At 41.5% G+C, this 22058-nt stretch overlaps 1 protein-coding gene across 2 annotated transcripts in view; it reads left to right on the forward strand.

Moving 5' to 3' along the window:
- CMKLR2 (chemerin chemokine-like receptor 2) overlaps positions 1–21726 on the forward strand; it is a 50404-nt gene extending 28678 nt beyond the window's left edge. The window contains exons 1-2 of one of the 2 annotated variants that reach the window (XM_068246928.1): positions 584–601; positions 20344–21726. In XM_068246928.1, coding sequence (XP_068103029.1) covers positions 20364–21425 — 1062 coding nt within the window. In that variant the 5' untranslated portion in view covers positions 584–601; positions 20344–20363 and the 3' untranslated portion in view covers positions 21426–21726. Of the gene's footprint in view, positions 1–583; positions 602–20343 lie in introns of those variants that run through there. The other variant, XM_068246927.1, reaches the window with a different exon arrangement.
- Positions 21727–22058: the final 332 nt, after the last annotated feature.

Genomic DNA, 22058 nt, shown 5'->3' on the forward strand with positions numbered 1-22058 from the left:
ACCCTGTTCGAAGTACTTATCCAGTCGCCCCTGCTTCTTTGTCCATTGGGATCTGTTTCCCACTTACTTACATATGCATGCATACCTTATTCCTTATACCCATTTCTATACACTATTTGAAGGGACTGCACACCACCATACATTGTGGTTCAAGCTAGTTAGATAACTGACATTTCAACTATTACATCACCCATTTTGTAGATATTGCTGCTTCCTTCTATATATGATAGGCAGAATGCTCACTCTCTTATATTTGACACGTAATGTTTCAGTCATTGTTTGACAGCATCTGCCATTATCTTAGCTGCACAGAACTGACCGCCTCTCCAACAACAGCTATGCCACTGTTAGCCATGGGCAGACAGTGTCACCCAGTGCTTTCTTCCTACCAGATTCTGCCACTTTCACTATTTTATATTTTTGTTATGACATTCTACCCTACACAATCCATGATAAAGTATTGTTTACTTGAGCTGTCTGGCTGTTTTGCTGAAGTTGTTTTCTATGTAATTATGCAGAAGGGAGTGTCTATACTACCTCAGTTTTATATTTTCTCAGCGACTACACCCTTTCCAGTGTGCTCGGTGCTGGTTTACATTTGGTAAGTTTCTTACACATTTTACTTCTTTACCTTTATCACTTTCTCAGTTGTAAAATGCATTACATTTATTATATGAGATTTGAGGCTTATAAATTCTGCAGGGCTCAATCGGTGGACTGCATCCATCAAACAGTATGTACAGAAACATGCTGTTTTCTATGTGAAGCAACAGTACTTTGCCACTGCTTATTTTTTTACTATGTAAGTTGGAAAGTGGACAGGGAGATGTATATAATAAGCTCTTGAGTCACGAGGAGCAAAGACAGTTTTGTATTTCTGTCCTCCACAAACTCCATTTGTACCATAACAAATGGTAGTATTACACTTTCCTGCATGGTAAACGTTCTTAAAAAGGCTTTCATTTGGTTTTGAACCAACCCTGGCACTTTCTCAAACACAAAATATAGTATATACATTCTGCTTTTGGAAAGCACGTTTATTTTGTTTTTCAGATGTTTCCAAATAAACCATTTTGTACTTTCCAAAATACAAGGGATTAGGGCCCTTTTCCACTAGCGCGATTGCGTTTGCTGAATCGCAAAAGTGCAAATCACTAGCGATTTTAAAATCTATAGGGTTTGCTAAATAACATAGGAATCGCGGTAGGTTATCTCCACTACCGTGATTCGATTTTTACACAACCGCGTTCGCGCGGCGGAGCGATTATTGCCGCGATTTTGCTATACCCTGCAGTGCATAGCAAAATCGCAAACGCTATCGCCGGGGGAAAAAAAGGATTTTGCTGAATTGCAATCGCTAGCGTTTAGCGCTAACGCTAGCGATTGCAAGTGGAAAAGGGCCCTTACAGTTTTCTAGCTGCCACACTTTCTGTAAACTACCCTGGCTGTAAATATGAGGAACAAACGCTGTTTTTGTATTTTGTTATCAATTCTGCTAATAGAAGGTAAATAAGTATTTACAAGCAATTAGAGAATGAATCTACCGGTATGTGTCTAAGTGACATATTACGCCCCATTAAAGGAAACAAAAATGAATAGGAGGAAAAAAAAAGAAGTTTGAATACAGATGTCTTTGCAATGATTTACATACATATATATATATACAGTGGTGTGAAAAACTATTTGCCCCCTTCCTGATTTCTTGTTCTTTTGCATGTTTGTCACACTTAAATGTTTCTGCTCATCAAAAACCGTTAACCAACATAATTGAACACAAAATGCAGTTTTAAATGATGTTTTTTATTATTAAGTGAGAAAAAAAACTCAAAACCTACATGGCCCTGTGTGAAAAAGAAATTGCCCCCTGAACCTAATAACTGGTTGGGCCACCCTTAGCAGCAATAACTGCAATCAAGCGTTTGCGATAACTTGCAACAAGTCTTTTACAGCGCTCTGGAGGAATTTTGGCCCACTCATCTTTGCAGAATTGTTGTAATTCAGTTTTATTTGAGGGTTTTCTAGCATGAACTGCCTTTTTAAGGTCATGCCACAACATCTCAATAGGATTCAGGTCAGGGCTTTGACTATGCCACTCCAAAGTCTTCATTTTGTTTTTCTTCAGCCATTCAGAGGTGAATTTGCTGGTGTCTTTTGGGTCATTGTCCTGCTGCAGCACCCATGATCGCTTCAGCTTGAGTTGACGTACAGATGGCCGGACATTCTCCTTCAGGATTTTTTGGCAGAGCCTTCCAGGTCCTGAAGCAGCAAAACAACCCCAGACCATCACACTACCACCACCATATTTTACTGTTGGTATGATGTTCTTTTGCTGAAATGCTGTGTTACTTCTACAACAGATTTAACAGGACACGCACCTTCCAAAAAGTTCAACTTTTGTCTCGGCGGTCCACAAGGTATTTTCCCACAAGTCTTGGCAATCATTGAGATGTTTTTTTAGCAAAATTGAGACGAGCCTTAATGTTCTTTTTGCTTAAAAGTGGTTTGCGCCTCGGATATCTGCCATGCAGGCCGTTTTTGCCCAGTCTTTTTCTTATGGTGGAGTCGTGAACACTGACCTTAATTGAGGCAAGTGAGGCCTGCAGTTCTTTAGATGTTGTCCTGGGGTCTTTTGTGGCCTCTCGGATGAGTTTTCTCTGCGCTCTTGGGGTAATTTTGGTCGGCCGGCCACTCCTGGGAAGGTTCATCACTGTTCCATGTTTTTGCCATTTGTGGATAATGGCTCTCACTGTGGTTCGCTGGAGTCCCAAAGCTTTAGAAATGACTTCATAGCCTTTACCAGACTGATAGATCTCAATTACAGTACTTTTGTTCTCATTTGTTCCTGAATTTCTTTGGATCTTGGCTTGATGTCTAGCTTTTGAGGTGCTTTAGGTCTACTTCTCTGTGTCAGATAGCTCCTATTTAATTGATTTCTTGATTGAAACAGGTGTGGCAGTAATCGGGCCTGGGGGTGACCACAGAAATTGAACTCAGGTGTGATAAACCACAGTTAAGTTATTTTTTAACAAGGGGGGCAATCACTTTTTCACACAGGGCCATGTAGGTTTGGAGTTTTTTTCCTCACTAAATAATAAAAACCATCATTTAAAACTGCATTTTGTGTTCAATCATGTTATCTTTGACTAATAGTTAACGGTTTTTGATGAGCAGATACATTTAAATGTGACAAACATGCAAAAGAATAAGAAATCAGGAAGGGGGCAAATAGTTTTTCACACCACTGTGTGTATATATATATATATATATATATATATATATATATATATATATATATATATATATATATATATATATACTGTATTCTGAAGAAGATAAAGGAAAAAACAAGCATAAAAAAGATGGAAGTAAGGAAATAGAAGTATACAGAAAAAAGAAAGTAGAATCCAAATCTAGTTCAGAAGAACGAAAATAAGTATACATATGAAAAAACAAGAAAAGGACTTACATTTTATAAACTATTTTTAGTGTATTTAGTTCAGATAACATTTTAGTTATTAGTGCTTAATTGTAAATACTGTAGGTAGGGGGTCAAAATACCATTTTATTTTTTTATATACAAGGAGGTTGACATCTAGGGATCCTTTTATTTTTAAAGCTGGCTTCTAGATTCTTCTATAAGTCCCTGTCAGGGCCTAATCTCACACGCATGGGGTAGTTACCCCAAGTCTTCCTAGACACCAAGGAAGGTGTTTGCCTTGCCACCTCTTTTGTATGGTACCCCTTAATTCTATGGACTATGTAGGCTAATCTTGCCCAGGGACAAACACGCTGGTAGGCTATGAATTACCTGGTGGCTATCAACCTGCATTGTAACAAAATGTTAATAAGCCTTGTGGGGGAAGGCTAACACTCTATTTTTTATTTAGAAAAAAAAAATCTTACAAATCTTAAAGAGGAACTGTAATGACATATACTAGAATGCAGTAAGTTATTCAGGATACCCACTTCTACATTAAATATCCTGTTTTCACTAGAAACCTTTCCTATGGCTAAATATTGTACTGTATATTAGTATGTAGCCCCACCCTCCCACTGAGGCTTATCCTAGACTTTTATTATGTGGAATTCTTTCCACAAGAGAATTCTGGGATGCACATCCACAGCAGCTCTGCATGCTATTTAGCAAGCAATCACTGCCACCTTTTCCAGTATCAAAATATAGTTAGCAAAGTTCCCTACACTATAGCAGACTGCATGCCATGCCATGTGTGCAGACTGTTTTGTGTATTACATGTGCATTTGTAATAAACTGCTTATTAAATGATTCCTGGTTCTTATTATTGCTGTGTATATTTTAAAATGCACTAAAAAGATAGTGTGCAATTGGCAGTTTTTGGCATTTGCACTACAAATTTCTTTACTGGTTAGTTAAGCATGTGAAAACTTTAAGATTATTTGTCAGCTGAGGGAAAATTATTATAGGGTTTATACAGTATATTGTTCTTGTCTTTGAATGTGTTTCCACCTACACTCAGGAAATGTGCTAGAAAGTAAATTGCCTCAACAATATTGTCCATTGGAGTGCTATAATAGTGCAGGTACTGTCATCCAGTGTCAATAGCTCCACTGACTTTACAGGTCTCAGGCTAAACATTCAGTAGGGTCAGCGTTGCATGGATGATAGGAGTCTTGAGCATGGACCCCTACTGATCTGACATCTGCTACATACATAACAATTTTATAACATCCTTAGTAATATAGGTCATTTTTTGAATAGTTTCTTCCAACTTCACACAACACATTTTGTCATTATGAGTATGTGCAAGTTTTCACATATTTGAGAACATCAGGGCCATTTCTTTTTTGAATGTTTTCAATTCTTTATTATAGCCTATGGTGTTCTATGTTTTCAAAGTTTTATTTGACGATCTACAAAGTGGTGATCAGTCACTTTCTGTAAATATGATGATTGTGGATTTTTATTGTGTATTTCTGCTAATACTGGCAATAATACACATGGGTGGTCAGGCTGAAAAATGGTGATCTTTTCAGCTGATTGCCAATGTAAGAAATTGTTATAAAAACAGCTTATAACACACATTTCTGGTTATAAGGCTTATCATCACACTTATAAATAGGCCCCACTGACACTGGAGAAAAATATTTAATGAAATATACCACACTGGTTTTCAAAGTATTTTACTGAAACACATTGCCATCATTTGGGAAGGTTTAACCAACTTCATCACTGTGGGGTTTTGCCCCTTATGGACCAAAGCAATTTGCACATTTCAGTGTTCTTCCCTTTCATTCGCCAATAACTTTATCACTACTTAGCACAACAAAAATTATCTATATCGTGTTTTTTTTCGCCACTAATTAGGCTTTCTTTGGGCGGTACGTTTTGCTAAGAATTATTTTATTCTAAATGCATTTTAAGGGGAATAATAAGAAAAGGTTCCAAGTCCCAATATGTAGATAATACACAATTCACTGTAAGAAACTCCTTCCAAGGGCATTTGAGCAGAGAAACCATTAGAGAAAAATTGGTCACTTGATTGTTAGTCCAAGTATCCAGGACCTAAAGAACAAACACTGTCCTCCAATAGATTCCGCAGTGACAAATATAGGTATATTCCAGATCCAAAGAAGACCACCACAGAGTGATATCTATATCAGTATCAATAGAGGAGAGGAGGGACAAAGAAATCAGTCCACCAGGATATAATCCTTTTGCAGGTGCTGTCACAGTATTATTCATACATGGACACCACAATCTGGAAGATAGGGTCAAGTTGACCAGCTGTCAGTCCCTATTCACGTTCTAGCATGGACCAGAAGGGGAGATCAGTGTTATAACAATGATGACACAGTTCACGTGGTGGGTACTTCAAAATGACATGCAGATATACAAATATTCACATATCCCAGATCGATATAATGCAGCATATAATCCACCAGGATTAATCCCCAAGCAGCAGCAATAGATATTGGTAATGCAGTCACGTGATGGATACTTAAAAAGATGCACAGATATGCAGGCAGGATATATTATTGTATTCCAAGTTGATATAGTTCAGCATGTAGTCAACCAGGATAATTCCTTAAGCAGCATCAACTTGAAATGGTATAACTTGAGATTCTAGCAGGCAAAAGCAAATGCATGGACTCATAGAGTGTGCATCTAGTGCAAATGCTATTCCAAAGAACATATAGTACACATTCATCTGCTTGCTCCAAGGAAAGTACAGTTCATAAGCACTTAAGCTGTGTATCCAATAAAGGAAGATATACTCATCCAAGCAAGTTGTCACAGCAGTGTGTTGGCGTTATCCAGCTAGAACCCGAGTGCTGCCACCCACGTGTGTGTCTGGTCAGAAGAGACCTGTTGAGCCGACCGGTTTCACTGGTAAGGTTACCAGCATCATCAGGGCAGGCTCTGTAATTTTCTGTCTGTGGGGAAGAAGCCGGCCTAGAAATGATGCTGAGCGGCCAGAAGACGCCGTCCCGCCCCCCACCAGGCCGCCCACCCCGCCACCCACGTGACATGGAGGACGAGTGGGCGGCGAGAGCGGGAGGCGCGACGCGTCCACATCTCCGCGTGTACGCATCGCCTGGAGCTCCCTCCGCGGCCGCTGGTGGTATTGCGGTCAAACAGGGAGGTGCAACGCGTCCATGTGTACACATATACGTGTCACCTGGAGCTCCCTCTGCGGCCGCTGATGGTAATGCGGTCAGACAGAAAAGGGCAGCAGGGTCGTGCTGGAGCGCAGTGGAAACGCAGCGCTCCAATGCTGATGTAAAAGGAGATGTTGGGCCTATGGGGCGTCGCAAATGCGAGCCCCAAGGCCCCCCAGGCCGCCCAAACTCCATCACCCCACGGGAAAACACAAAATCCAACGGCCTCACTTGCCAGCCAAAAGGAGACAAGAATGTAATGATTGGGAAGGGAAAGGGGGAGATTGTACCTGCTATCTCCCCACCGGAATAAAGGGATTTTAAGAAGTGGTGCCCCGTTTTCTTCTTCTACTCTACTTGAACATACAACATTTGTGGATGTGCACGCTCTGTGTCCCAGCCCGGTGGTCTGCCCTGCTGCATTTTGTGCCAGGTACTGTCATTTTCTTCTCTTATGACCTTTAATGCCTAGTACACACCATACAATTTTCTGTAAGATTTTCTGTTATGCCTGGTACACACGATGCTTTTTTTTCGGTCAATTTTTCATCCAATCGATTTTTGATTCAATTTTCTGATCAATTTCCAAATCGATTCTGTTATCTTTTCTTATCTATTTCCATTCACTTCTATGAGAAATCGATCAGAAAAACGATCTAAAATAAGATTGGACATGTCGGAAATGATCTATCGAACCATCTATCTAACACAACATTGTATGATGTGTATCTAGCATTAGATTTACCTGCCAGATAGATAATTTGCAACATGTTGGAAATTATCTATCTAACCATCTATCTGCCTAGCAATTAAGCATTGTTCTACTCAGCAGGAGATAACCAGAAGACAATGCACCAGAGATAATGACCAGTCTCTACCAGTACTTTACAGAAAATAATCTAATTACAGAAAATCTAACAGAAAAATCTAACAGAAAAATCTAACAGAAAATGGTATGGTGTGTACTAGGCATTAAGGGATAACTGCTCCCAAACTCACTGACAACACTATAACTTAATCTATACCAGTAACTCTCCCGACTCCAAAACAAAAGGAGTAGCAATACTGCTTAACAGACATCTCCCTATTTCGGATGTAGAGACACTAGCCGACGACCAGGGCAGATACCTACTCCTAAAGGGCCTGATAAATGATGAAAAACATACTTTATGCTCAGTGTATGCCCTAAACATTGAGCAGATTCCTTTCATATTGAAATTCCTTGAGAAATTTAGTTCCTTCCAAGAAGGACACACCATCATTGGAGAAGATTTCAATGTGGCCCTCAATCCTAGCATAGACACGTCTCATGGAAAATCCCTTCTATCTTTTCAAAAACTAAATAGGCTACGTAAAGCATTTCAAGAACACCAATTGATTGATCCTTGGAGAATTCTAAATCCAAAGGTCAAAGATTTCACTTACTACTCTTCTGCCCATGAAATTTACACAAGAATCAACTATTTGCTTATCTCACATGGTCTCCTCTCTGATGTGTATAAAACTGACCTAGGCATGATCACATATTCTGACAATGCCCCTGTCACAATTCAGCTATGTTGCACAGCAAAAAAAGAAAAAAACATTCAATTGGAAATTAAACCTCTCTATGCTATCAGATGAGGAAACAGCACACAAAATAAGCACAGAAATTGATAGTTACTTCCACATCAATAACAATGATGACACACCCATAACATGCATATGGGAAGCGCATAAGTGCGTGATTAGGGGACTGCTGATACAAATAGGTTCGAAGTTAAAGAGGCAGCGAGAGGGAGATCTTAAAAAACTGCTTGACACCATACACGTTAGAACAGAGACATAAAAAACAAGACCTAGAACAATTAATGAACGCCAGAGAGTCGGTCATGAAAATTATGAGGACCAAATCCCTACAGGCAGAATATCGGTGCCAAACTGCTTTTTATATGGGAGGAACAAATCAGGAAAATTGCTGGCCAGAGCATTGAAAGCTCAGCAGCAGAGAAATTATATTCCACAAATCATAGATAATAAGTCGCAGAGACATGTCCGTAACGAATCCATAGCGAGCACGTTTAGGAACTTTTATTCAAAACTCTATAACATACTGGGAGAGTCTGGAACAACACATACTGTATGGAACATCTCAAAGCAAAAATGAGACAATATATCACTGAAGCAGATATGCCGACTCTAACAAAAGAGATGATAGAGGCGCTTGAAGCACCAATTACCGAAAATGAGATTTCCCAAGTAATAGCACAAATTAAACCCGGAAAAGCCCCAGGGACAGATGGCCTGCCAATAGAATATTATAAAAAGTTTAAAAATATACTAATCCCACAGATGTGCAAAACTTTTAATAAAATAGCGAACCCAGATACTACAGAAACATTCCCGGTACAGACTTTAGAATCACATATTTCGGTCATACATAAACCAGGGAAGAATCCCTCTGCATGCCCCAGCTATAGGCCAATCTCTTTATTGAACCTAGACCTCAAAATATTCTCCAAAATCTTAGCCAACAGAATGGCAGAATGGATGGGTCATCTTATACATTGGGACCAAGTGGGATTTATCCAAGGAAGAGTCGGCAGAGACAACACTATAAAAACACTTAACGTAATCCAGTCTGCTCGAAAAGGCTACTGTTGATGCTTCTCTCAACAGATGCTGAGAAAGCTTCGGACCAGGTAGACTGGTCATGGATGATAGAAGTCTTACAACACATTGGAATAGGAAATGGAATGCTTAATAGTATCAAAGCACTCTACTCTCAACCAACAGCCTGCATTAGAGTAAACGAGTACCTTTCATCTCCGCTGCGGATCGGAAATGGGACACGACAGGGTTGCCCATTTTCACCTTTAGTCTTTTAACTGGCTTTGGAACCCTTTCTATGCCACATACGTAAAAATCCAGACATAACTAGATTAACTATTAAAGATCAGGCATGCAAAATTGCAGCTTACGCAGATGAATTTTTGTTTTACATCACTAACCCTGTTGTGTCCTTGCCCAATCTGCTAGCGGAATTCCATAAATTTGGAGAATTCTCCCTTTTCAAAATCAACCTTGAAAAGTGCGAGGCCCTTAATATTACAATCCCACAAGATATGCAAAGATCCTTAGCAACAAATTTTCCTTTTAAATTGAACAAGGAATGCATCACCTATCTATTATGTACACCAGACATTAGCAACATTTTCTCAAAAAACTTCCCTCCTCTAGTAGAAACATTGCCAGCTGACATAAAGAGATGGGACAAGCCACAATTTTCTTGGCTGGGCTGAATAGCCATCATAAAAATGAATGTTATGCCCTGACTCCTCTACTTGTTCCAGACTCTCCCAGTTCTCATTCCAGTCTCATTCCTCAGAAGAGTACAGATGATCTTTAATAGATACATCTGGCGCAGTCGGCCCCCTAGAATACACAAACGGATTTTACACCGACCTCAGCATGCTGGGGGCTTGGCAATCCCAGAAGTACTATCATGCCGCAGTCCTGACGCGAATAGTTGACTGGCATAGACACTCCGACATCAAGCAATGGGTCAATGTAGAACAGTCCCTCTCTCGCTGTCCTCTTATTAATCTGCCCTGGTCGTCTGCTCATCCAAAACAATCCTGGACTGAATCACATCTAGTTTATGATACCCTTAGAGTGTTCTCTAGAACGCGCCAACTTCCAGAACTTTCTCCTTGGCCCACTCCTCTAATTACGGCACTACACTATCCTGAATTTGAACAAGGATGCTCATATAACTACCTAGGTCAATGGCGAAAGTATATATCTTGTAGAGCTAAAGACCTTTGCCAACAGTCCGGCTGGACCTCACTCACAGATCTTAGGATCAGGTTTGCCAATGATCATCTTGACTGGTGGGGACACACTCAAATCACACATTTCTTACAACATTAAGGAGTGAAACCAAGCACAATCGGGAAACAGAATTTGAAGCCATGTGTCAGACTGTAGGCCCAACCCATAAAACGCTCTCTATGATATAATCTATGCTAGTCAATCAAAATGTAGACTCCCTCTCATGCTTTTCTGCCTGGAAGAAAGAGCTAGGGGAGACATTCTCTATTACACAAAGATCAAAAATGTGGTATCGGACACTACTAAACTTAGTTCGCATATTCCCAGACAAGGATCCTAACTGCTGGAAATGTAAATCTGCACCAGGATCATTGTTGCACATACTATGGGAGTGCCCTCTCCTGGTTCCCTTCTGGCAGAAAATTGAAACAGCGATCAAAGAAATGACCAATAGAGAAGCACCATTTACACCCCAATTTTACCTCCTTAACCTTAACCACTGGCGAATGAAGTCCTACAAAAACATCGGTAGTCAGACATATTCTCAGTGCAGCCAAAACCCTAATCGTGAGGGCATGGGGCACCATTAATATACCTACACTATCTGAGATGGCTAAAGAGCTAGACCTGATATATGACCTAGAGAGCACCATATTGTAACGGTTGGGTGCCGCAACTCAGATGTCTGATTATATGGTGATCTGCAGAATCACCAATAATGCAGACGCTATACTTGATTATGTGGTGATCTGCAGAATCACCAATAATACTAGTATAGCCACAAGGATGCTATGAGTGTAGTTCTTGGTGCAACCGTAACTTTAATAGTTTTGCGAGACCTTACCAGAGGAGCTGGTAAGCCACTATCAGTACACCGACTGAATAGATTAGACAAAACCTCCCCAATGGAGCGGGGAAAGGTACCAACAGAGAGTACAGAAAGAGACTGATTAGTCCTTACCAGAGGAGCTGGCAAGGAACTAGTTAAACAGGTAGCAAGAGAAGCTACGCTAGACCTTTCCAGTGGAGCTGGAAAGGTAATACAAGTGACTTGGATAGTTTTGGCTAAACCTTCCAGAGGAGCTGGGAAGGTACTATCAGTCACTAAGCAACACCTCACCAGTGGAGCTGGTGAGAATAATGAATAAATAACGAGTGCCCATTAGTGGAGCTGGTGAGGATAAGGAATAAATAACGAGTGCTCATCAGTGGAGCTGATGAGCCTCAGAAATCAATAAGGCTAGGCCCCTTCAGTGGTGCTGGCTGGCACTAGCTGAAACTAATAAAGGCTAGGCCCCTTCAGAGGTGCTGGCTGGCACTAGCTACAAGGCACTGCTAAATACGGCCAGACCTCTGGGGGTTCTGGGAACGTACTTACAGATACGGTAACTGTATAGTTTGGCAAAAAAACCTTACCAGAGGAGCTGGCAAGGTACTATCAATACGTACAAGAGTACAAACCCCAGCAAGCTGGAGATGCAGTTACTGTGGAGATAGAATCTCCCGAGGAGCGGGTGATTTAGACTGTACTGCAACCTAGTGATCATCTAGGGAGCAGGTGTTACAAACCATACTGCAACTAATGATCACCTGAGGAGCAGGTGATTAAGACTGTACTGCAGTCTAGTGAACTCCTGAGGAGCAGGAGTACAAACAGTACTGCAACTAATGATCACCTGAGGAGCAGGTGATTAAGTCTGTACAGCAGGCTAGTGAATACCTGAGGAGCAGGAGTTACCAACAGTACTGCAACTAATGATCACCTGAGGAGCAGGTGATTCTATACTAGAAATCCCTCACCAGAGGCTAGGCCCACTGGTGAGGACAGAGAGGTCAGACAGGCTAAGTTCGGCAACAGAGAGGTTAGCAACAGTACAGAAATCGTAAGACGGAAGAGTAATCGGTAATCAGGCAGAGGTTCAGCAACTTTAAAGGGATACTTAAGTCTGGGTAAAAAAATGAGTTTAACTCACCTGGGGCGTCCCTCAGCCCCCTGCAGCTGATCGGTGCCCTCGCAGCTCCGCTCCGATGCTCCTGGACCCGCCGGCGACGACTTCCGGTTTCGCCGTCACCGGCCGACAGGCATGGGAACGCAAGTGATTGTTCGCGTTCCCAGCCACAATAGCACCCCCTATGCGACTATTGCGGCCTTCTTGCCAATACTTTGATCACACACACTTTATGTACTTAATTGAGTATCTATAGGATATCAAGCTGGACCACTGGACCCTCTGTTAATAGTTATTGTTTATGTTAATATCTACTTTATTACATGTGAAACGATTGGTTGCAAAGTATAATATAAACATGCATGTTAGTCATAATGATTATGATGTCACTATTATGTAACACATGCCTGTTCAAATGAAAATATGTACCTATGATGCATGATGTGATATTTCTTATTCTTATTGTACAACAGTTGCATAAAATAAAGTATTTGAAAAAAAAATTTCCCTTTATGGTGATATATAATATATATATATTTTTTTTTTCAAATATCATTTTGTTTTCATTTTTTTTACAAGTGTTTTATTTTGGTAACTATGGGAGGGGAGGTAAGGGATTAATTTATGGACTATTTTATGTATTTTTATTAAATGTAATGTATGTAGGGTGCATTTTTACTATTTGGCCACTAAATGTCCCCCCACTTTATTTTCCTGTGCGTACTGTTAGTACGCTAACAGGGAGTAATGAGTGTATGTTTTTATTTTCAGAAACTTTTGGAAATGTCTGTGTATGGGCACATGTAGGTATGCATCCGTGAGATCTATAGAAATGAGCCAACCTTGCTTCTGCACAGCCTTGATTATCATTTGCAGTGACTCCATCTTGAATCTTATAGGCTGCATATATGAGAGTTTAAGACTCTCAAATCAAATATCGGTCTTAGGTCTCCTGTCTTCTTGACCACAAATAGAGGTATCAGTGGAAAAGTGCATTTAAGCCAGACATTTAGGAGCTAGAAGCGGTAAGCCGGGGCTCAGCTCAGGCTGGCTGAAAATGCTGCTCCCATTGATTTCCTGGGTCCCGCGCACGATCAGAAGACCCAGGCTTCTCTCCCCGGCCGCTAGGATTTCCTTTATCTCGCTCTTGTTCCAGGATCTCAGTGGCCAATCAGGATGGCGAAGCGGTGTGACGTCAGGCGGCATGATGTCCTGGGCGGTGGCACAAGTGGACCTGAACTCAGTGGCGTAGCTAAGGAGCTGTGGGCCCTGATGCAAGTTTTACAATGGGGCCCCCCAAGCACTCTATACAGAACAATTAATACGGGGCACCAAAACCTGCCAATGGCAACTACAGTGTCAAAGGTGCTAGAATGGGATGGGGAACAGTTTGTTAATGATTACCACTATTCAAAGTATCTTTAGAAGTGATTTTTATGAGCACAGGACCAATAGAGAGCTAATACTGCAGTTAAGAGAGGGCCCTTCAGGGCCCCTCTGGCCCAAGGGCCCCGATGCGGTCTCTACCTCTGCACCCCCTATTGCTACGCCCCTGCCTGAACTTTTGCACAGGGCAGAAGGAAAACATAGATAAATATGCCCTGTATGTATACAGAGAGTTTAGCCTGTCTGATCCCCCATCTGGACCCCGATCTGGATAGGGCAGAAGGAAAACAGAAATGCGTCCTGACCCATAAATCCAGACAGAAATGCACTGCCAGGGAGGCTAATGTTATTTACTGCAAGTCTCGGTTATAAGGTGGTGAAAAGGGCACCCAAGTTTTTCTTCAACCATAAAAGGGCGCCATTTTATAGCTGAGATTTTTTTTTCCGGCTATAAAAAGGCGCCCTTTCATAGCTGAGAATTTTTAGGGGCTATAAAAGGGCGCCCTTTTGTAGCCGAGATTTTTTTCAACTATAAAAGGGCACGGGATAGAGCCAAATTATTTTTTCAGCAGGAAAAGGGTACTGGATATAGCCAAGATATGTGTTTCAGCTATAATAGGGCGCCTGATATAGCCAATATTTTTTCAGCTATAAAATGGTGCTGGATATAGGCAAGATTTTTTCGGGGCTATATAAATGCGGCTACAATATTGGTTGTATCAGCAGGTGACTTAATTTGGTTATGTAAGTTAATGTGGTTATACCAGTCAATTTAGTTATATCAGTACAAAGTAACATGTACAGTATGTTTGACATGAAATGCGGCGAAAATTGGGCACCACTATGGGGGAATAAAGGGACTCAGAGACGACTAGATAGATTTATACATACCTGGGGCTTACTCCAACCCCATCCACATGGATCGCTCCCACCCCACCATCCTCAGCCGCCTTTATCGCCGGTACCTGGTCTCGTAACTACCACCAGACACGGTCAGTTGTACGCATGTGCCTGTGCAGTACGGAGGGAGTACAATGCGCTTGCGTCGACTGGTCCTGAGTGACCGAAGTGATGGGACCCGTACCAGCAATAGAGGCGGCAGAGGACGGTGGCGTGGGAGCAATCCATGTTGATGGGGCTGGAGGAAGCCCCCGGTATCTATAAATCTTTTATTTTTTTCGTCTCTGAGTCTCTTTAAGGTTAGGCACCACCAGGAGGGGTTAGGATTAGGCATCACAAAGGGGGTCTTAGGGTTAGGAATCACCAGGGGGAGTTTTAGAGTTAGGCACCAACAGGGGGGTCTTAGCGTTAGGATTAGGAATCACCAGGATGGGGGGTCTTAGGGTTATGCACGACCGGGGGAGGGTCTTAGGATTAGGCACCACTAGGGCGGTCTTAGGGTTAGGCACTACAAGTGGGGGTCTTAGGGTTAGACGCCACCAGGGGGGGGGGTCTTAGGGTTAGGCACACCAGGGGAGGGTTCAGTGTGAGAGTAGGGAGAAGTTAGGTCATAGCAAACACTATTTTCAGCTATATCACTTTACTTGGCTTTATCACTTTTCTCAGCTCTATCACTTTCCTCAGCTATATCGAGTGCCCTTTTATAGCTGAAAAAAATCTTGGCTATATCCAGCACCCTTTTATAGCCGAAATCTCAGCTATATTACGCGCCCTTTTTTCCAGGCATCCTTTTCAAATGAATGCGCAAAAAGAACCCTATGAACCTTTTCTCTAGCGCCACTGGTATGATTGCCTGTTTCTCTAACAATTCCTGCACATATGTTTCCAAGACTAATTTCTTGTCTGCTGACTTGGGTATATTGGTCTGTACAAAATATGCTTGTGGGGGTTTCGTTATAAATTTCCATGTTTGACCTTTTTGCAGAGTCCAAGCAGCACAGTGGCGTAGTGGTTAGCATTCTCGCCTTGCAGCACTGGGTCCCCGGTTCGTATCCCAGCCAGGTCAACATCTGCAAGGAGTTTGTATGTTCTCCCCATGTCTGTGTGGGTTTCCTCCGGACACTCCAGTTTCCTCTCACATCCCAAAAACATACAGATAAGTTAATTGGCTTCCCCCTAAATTGGCCCTAGACTATGATACATACACTACACGATACCTACATAGACCTATGACTATGGTAGGGATTAGATTGTGAGCTCCTCTGAGGGACAGTCAGTGACAAGACTATATCCTATGTACAGCGCTGCGTAAATATATAAATACTAAACAATAATAATAATGAATCATTTTTTATTTCCTTTGCCTACACCGTGACAAAGTCTCTTAGCCTTGCCCCCACATGTTTCGGGTGAGCGGAGGATACTTCGGAAGGACTTTTGATTCTGTGTACTGTTGTTATTTGTTCTTTGTTTGGCAAACTTTGCCAAATTAGATTTTGTACTCTGCCACTGCCACATCCTTGTCTTCCTATAATCTCTCTTCCTCTACCAAACTGAAAACATTTTCTGCGTGGCCACCTGTCTTGCGGGATGAGACCTGACTTGCCTCCTGTAACACTGGCAATGGCACTGTCCATCTTGCTACCAACTAGAGTTTGTCCGTCAAGTGGGATCTTACACCAGTTCAATTTAGAATTTGTGTCTGCTGACCTTGGTTTAAGCCACATAGCCCTCTTTGCCGTCACATTGAACAGTATGGCTCTTGACAAGGCCTGAACTTCATCTATGGCGGCGTCTCCTATGAAGTCAGCCGCCATTCTATATTCTTCCAGTGAAGTTATCAAAGTGTGTTTGTCGCAGTCATCTCTAATTGCTCCCTCTGTGTTGTCAGACCAGACTCGTATGGCCTTCGAAACTGACGTAAGAGCTATAACCAGCCAATAGGCCCTTCCTACTGCTGTGTAAATTTTCTTTAGATTCTGATCCATTACTTTCTAAGGGATCTCGGAAATAACACTCAATCTTCGATCAGGAGTGTTATATGCTTAGCAAGCCTCATTACTGAGGCATTCACCATTGCTGCGCTATCTAGCTGTGCTGCTGCTGTATCTACTATTGGATACAACTTGTACATCCTGTTCATTAAAGGAGCTTTCTTCTCTAGTTTAAACCATTTGTCCTGAATAATCTCATTAATGCCGGGAATACACGGTGCGTTTCCGCGGCTCGATCAAGCCATTAAATGGCTCAATTGATAATTTCTGACGTGTCCGATCACCCGCCGGATCGATTCCGTGCTCGATACCGTGGGCGGGACAATAGAAAAAGATAAGGAAAACGAGCAGAAGATAAGAGAATCGCCCGCTGGGATGAGCGGGAATCGATCCGGCGGCATAATCGAGCAGCGGAAACGTCCCGTGTATTCCCAGCATAACATCTTCCATGAGTTGGAAGAAGGAAGTGGTTCTCTTCAAAAGAAGGTAATATCTTCTTACCTTCTTTGGCAGTTCTTCAGTGTCTTCCCCTTGAATCGCCTCTTTAACCGCCTTTGTTTAAGGTTGCAATAACTCAAAATTTAAAACAAAATTTACGATTTCCTCCTCATCTATTTTTGTATTTGCAGCTGCAGCACTAGTACTGGGTTGTGCTGTGCCTTTCTGTTAGGACTCTTGTACAATTTCCTAACAAGTGATTCTATATCTTGCGATACTTGCTGATCTTCTCTGGCCAATGTAAAGAAGCAGCCTCGCATACCAATTTCTCAGGAAAGGGTGCATCCTCACAAGCCCAAATCTAACATTTCCTTTCTCTCCAGGAATTTGTCTCTGACATCTTTCTGTCTTGAAGACCAATGTCTAGATTTGGAAGTATATCTACTAGCTGGTGCTTTCCCCTTGCCTTTAGATGTAGATGCTGAATTGTAAACAAGGCTGAAAAGAGAGGAAGAATATGTACAGTATATGCCACCTTTACTATAGTGATTTTAACGGGCTCTTACCTATTATCAGAGGTCTGATCTCTGTCTTGAGCAGCAGCTTCCATCTTCTTTTCCAATAAGAAACTGGAAAAGCAGTGGAAAACTAACTCAATACAATGCTCACTAAAAACCAAGCCTATATACTGATTTACAACAAACTGCACGTTTTGAAACAGAACTAACCTTACCAAATACAACTTTAGTATGCCACACTGCCATATATTGCTTGCTTGAGCCAACACCACTGAAAAACATATACATAGATAAACTACCAATTCTGCTATGCACCATAAATACATTATACTGCACCTGCAATTCTAATGAAGAGACTCCACTCCACTCACTTCCTGCATCTGGCCACAATCGCCTTAATTCCGGTATTTGGCACGTGCCACAGCCGCTCACTTCCTATACCAATTCTTTCCCTCAGAGATGAACCGATAAAGGGAACCTGGTTTCCATCTCCTTTATAGCTTCTAGCGGGGTCATAACAGCAGGGAAGGAGTAACCCTGCATGGTTGGCTACTAGAAAGCAGCGAAGTAAGAGCAAAACAAAAAACTGTGGGAAAGGACAGAATAAAAAGCATTAGAGGGAGGCGCAGTATTCAAATTTATAGTTACCGTTCTGCAGGGTTGGGGGAGGAGCTAACCTGTTGTATGCTGACATGGATTCAGAAAGAAAAATAGTTGTGTGACTGAATGCTGTTTTTTATGAAAGGGAGCTTGTAAACTGAAGGAATGTCACTAAAACAGCAAAAAACGTGGCAGAATTTGCATGTATAATCCATCTTGTGCCTTGTTACTTTTAAAAGGTTAAGTTACGTACAGACTTTATATGATTTCACCTCAACTCTCAGTAAACAACCCTATGTGTGCACACATCTGCAGTCCTCCACAAACACTGCTCACAGGAATACTGATGTGCAGATGTGATTTTCTTGCTTGCTTGTCACTGTATTCTCCCTTTCTGTGGAAATAAACAAGTACGCTCAGCCAAGCCAAACTGCATGTAGGTTTTATATAGTGATTTCACAACTAATTTAAAAACAAAACATATCTGTAATGATCTGCTCTGCTGTCTGCACAGGCAGGCAGCTTTTTGATCATTTTTCAGGTCTGTATGCTGCAGGTCCCTGGAAAGGAGACCTGTCTTCACTCTGCAAGTTTCAGAGTTGCTGATCTGGTGAGGGATTTGCATTCACTTATCTGGCTATTGATAGCTCTGCCTCTCTTGAAGGCTTGCAGTATAAATACCATTTCCTCCCAGAATTCCCTGCTGGTCATAAATGTTTGGTTCTGCTGGACTTACCTTGAGTTACAGCCCTTCTGCTAATTGTTTGCTAAATATTGTCTTAGAGTAGTTATCCTTGGGAGTGCACTAGCATTCATTCCAGTGCAGTCAGGTTGTTTATTATCTGTATTGCCTAGTTCTGTCTTATCTGTTGCGATTGTACTTTCTCCAACGTCGGCTGACAGTGAATCGCTCTGTCTGTTTGGATCGCATTCGCCCTAGCGTTAGAGGCGGTGGATCTCTCTGTATTCTGTCTTGGAGTGTAAGCCAGAGCCGCGGTTGCTACTGGTTGCTCCATCTGTCTGTCTGTTTGGATCGCATCCGCCCTAGTGGTAGAGGCGGTGGTTCCTTCTGTACTCTGTCTTGGAGTGTAAGCCAGAGCTGTGGTTGCTACTGGTTACTCCTTCTGTCTGTCTTGTCTGGTCCGTGCGATGGTACTGTCGCCAGCAGTGGCTGACAGTGAATCGTTTTGTCCTGTTCCTAGATCGCATTCACCCTAGTGTTAGAGGCGGTGGATCTCTCTTGTCTGAATCTTGGAGTTTAACCTTAGCTGCGGTTGCTACTGGTTACTCCTTCTGTCTGTCTTGTCTGGAACGAATGTTTGCTGTTGTCTGGGTGAGGCAACCGATTAGCAAGCGTTCGTGTTCTCTGTTTGTTTTCATTTTTCGTGTTTCATTTGTTAGTCAGGGTTGGTACGCTTTGTCGCTGTTGCGCTTAACGTGCGGTGACCGTGCCTTGCAGCGCTTTGTCGCTATTGCGCTTAACGTGTGGTGACCGCATGTAGCTAGTCCTGTCTGCTCCTTCGTGTTGGATTACAGTTTGTTATTGGTTCTGTCTTTATTCTTCCAATGATCTGTCTTTACTCAGTCTTGTGTCTCTTTTAGCAATTGCCATTCTTGCGATTGCTTTTTCACTTGGTCTTCGCTGTTGTGTGTCCACCGTCGCCGGGTGGCGACTAGATTGGTGGACATGCATACATTCTGTCTCTGTGCTCTCTCTCTCGAGAGAGGCTATCTTGCCCTGTATTGCTTCACTTCGTACAATTTCTATCTGGCATCTGTGGCAGTGCAGAGGATTTGTTCCTCTGCACTCCGCAGCTCCATCTGCCGGTTGGAATTCCTCTGTACAGGTGCATTTGCACCCAAACTGGGTTCCCTTTTCCAAGCGCTTGTGGAGGATTTCCGCAGTGTCAGCGAACATGTTGTGCGCTGACCTCGGAGATAATTCCACAATCGTTACAATATCTAATTGAGGTTTCTTTTAATGTCATTTCTTATAACAGCATAACTGTATAAGAAATTAATTGTGTGAAGTAATATGTCATATTGAAGTTAGTTTACTTTGTCAAATTCATATTTTTGTTAAACATGTTATTCATTTCTCCACAGCTCCTGATCTCATATGTAAGATGAACTTACTGACTAACAGTTCCTTTGATGTCTTCGACAACTATACTTATGAGTACTACGACTTAGAGGAGACACCACATGATGCAAGAGAACCACAAGCAGTCCACATAATATCTATTGTGATCTATTCACTGGCATTCCTACTTGGAGTACCTGGAAATTCCATGGTTATCTGGTTCACTGGTTTCAAATGGGAGAAAACTGTTAGCACACTCTGGTTTCTTAATCTTGCCCTTGCAGATTTAATCTTTGTCCTGTTCTTACCGCTACATATTACTTACGTGGCTACAGACTTCCACTGGTATTTTGGAAAGGTGTTCTGCAAACTCAATTCCTTTATTGCGATTCTAAATATGTTTGCCAGTGTTTTTTTCCTCACGGTAATATGCTTGGACAGGTATGTGTTTTTGGCCTGTCCAAACTTTTCAAATAAACATCGAACACTCGCCAAAGCTGGCATTGTCAGTGGGATTGTATGGGTAACTGCTACCTTTATTGCTAGCCCTGCCCTATACTACAGAGACACTACTGAGGTTGGCAACTCAATCACCATTTGCTACAACAATTTCCATGAAACTGACATTTCCATTAAACTGAAGACCCACATGTCACTTACTCTTATAAGGTTCTTCATTGGCTATCTTTTTCCTTTGCTAACAATGATTATATGTTACTCAAGCCTGACCATCAAGCTGAAATCACAGAGCAAAAAAGAAAACAATAAATTCTTCTGGATGGTTTTAGCTATTGTGGTGGCATTTTTTATCTGTTGGACTCCTTATCACATATTTAGTCTACTGGAGTTAAATGTCCATCACAATGAAGCATTCAGAGAATGGCTTACAGTTGGCATGCCTATTTCAACCAGCATGGCCTTTGTTAACAGCTGTATTAACCCAATCCTTTATGTTCTGATAAGCAAAGTGTTCAGGGAACATTTAGAGGCCTCTGTTGCAGAAATATTTAAGCATACTATACGGGACATCAGCCAGACTGCTGCAAAAAGTGAACAATTGGTGGATTCTGAAAATAATCCAACAGACTGCGAAACAGTTTCCTGAAAACCAAATATGAAAAATATGAGCTTACTTATTTGCTCCAATATATCAGACACCTTTGACTAATGAAGAAATATAAGAAGATCAGACTTTTTAACCATTAGTATTTTGTCATTAAACATTCATTTCAAAATGATGGGACATGAACATTATTGGTCATTATCATGGCTTTATTTTAACTGGATATTGTGAATTTAAATAGGTTTAAATGCATGTTTAAATATTGTATACAGTTATACAGTTACACTCCTTAGTCTTGAACACTGATGTGCACTATATGAAGAATATTAAAAAATAAAACATATTTTTGGCATCCATCAGTTAGTAATACTGTATAATTGTGAGTGCCTCCTATAGATTTTATCTAAAATATAATTAAGCCCAAGCAATTTAGGGTGTAGTCTGTTATTTAGAAAAGGAACATACAGCAGAAGATAAAATTAAAATGGCTACCATATAATAGCTTCTTATAAAGCATCTTTGCACAGTTTGGCATTTATATTTGTCAGTTTGAGATAAGTTACACTGCATAAGTTGCGCAAGATGTTTATGCTTGTGAATGGTTTGAAGAACTTTTGTATTACAGCTCACAAAAGCTTTCAGAGCAGAAAGCTGGCTGGTATGCGCGACGTCACG

Source organism: Hyperolius riggenbachi, chromosome 7, assembly GCF_040937935.1.
Source record: "Hyperolius riggenbachi isolate aHypRig1 chromosome 7, aHypRig1.pri, whole genome shotgun sequence".
Classification (NCBI taxonomy): domain Eukaryota; kingdom Metazoa; phylum Chordata; class Amphibia; order Anura; family Hyperoliidae; genus Hyperolius; species Hyperolius riggenbachi.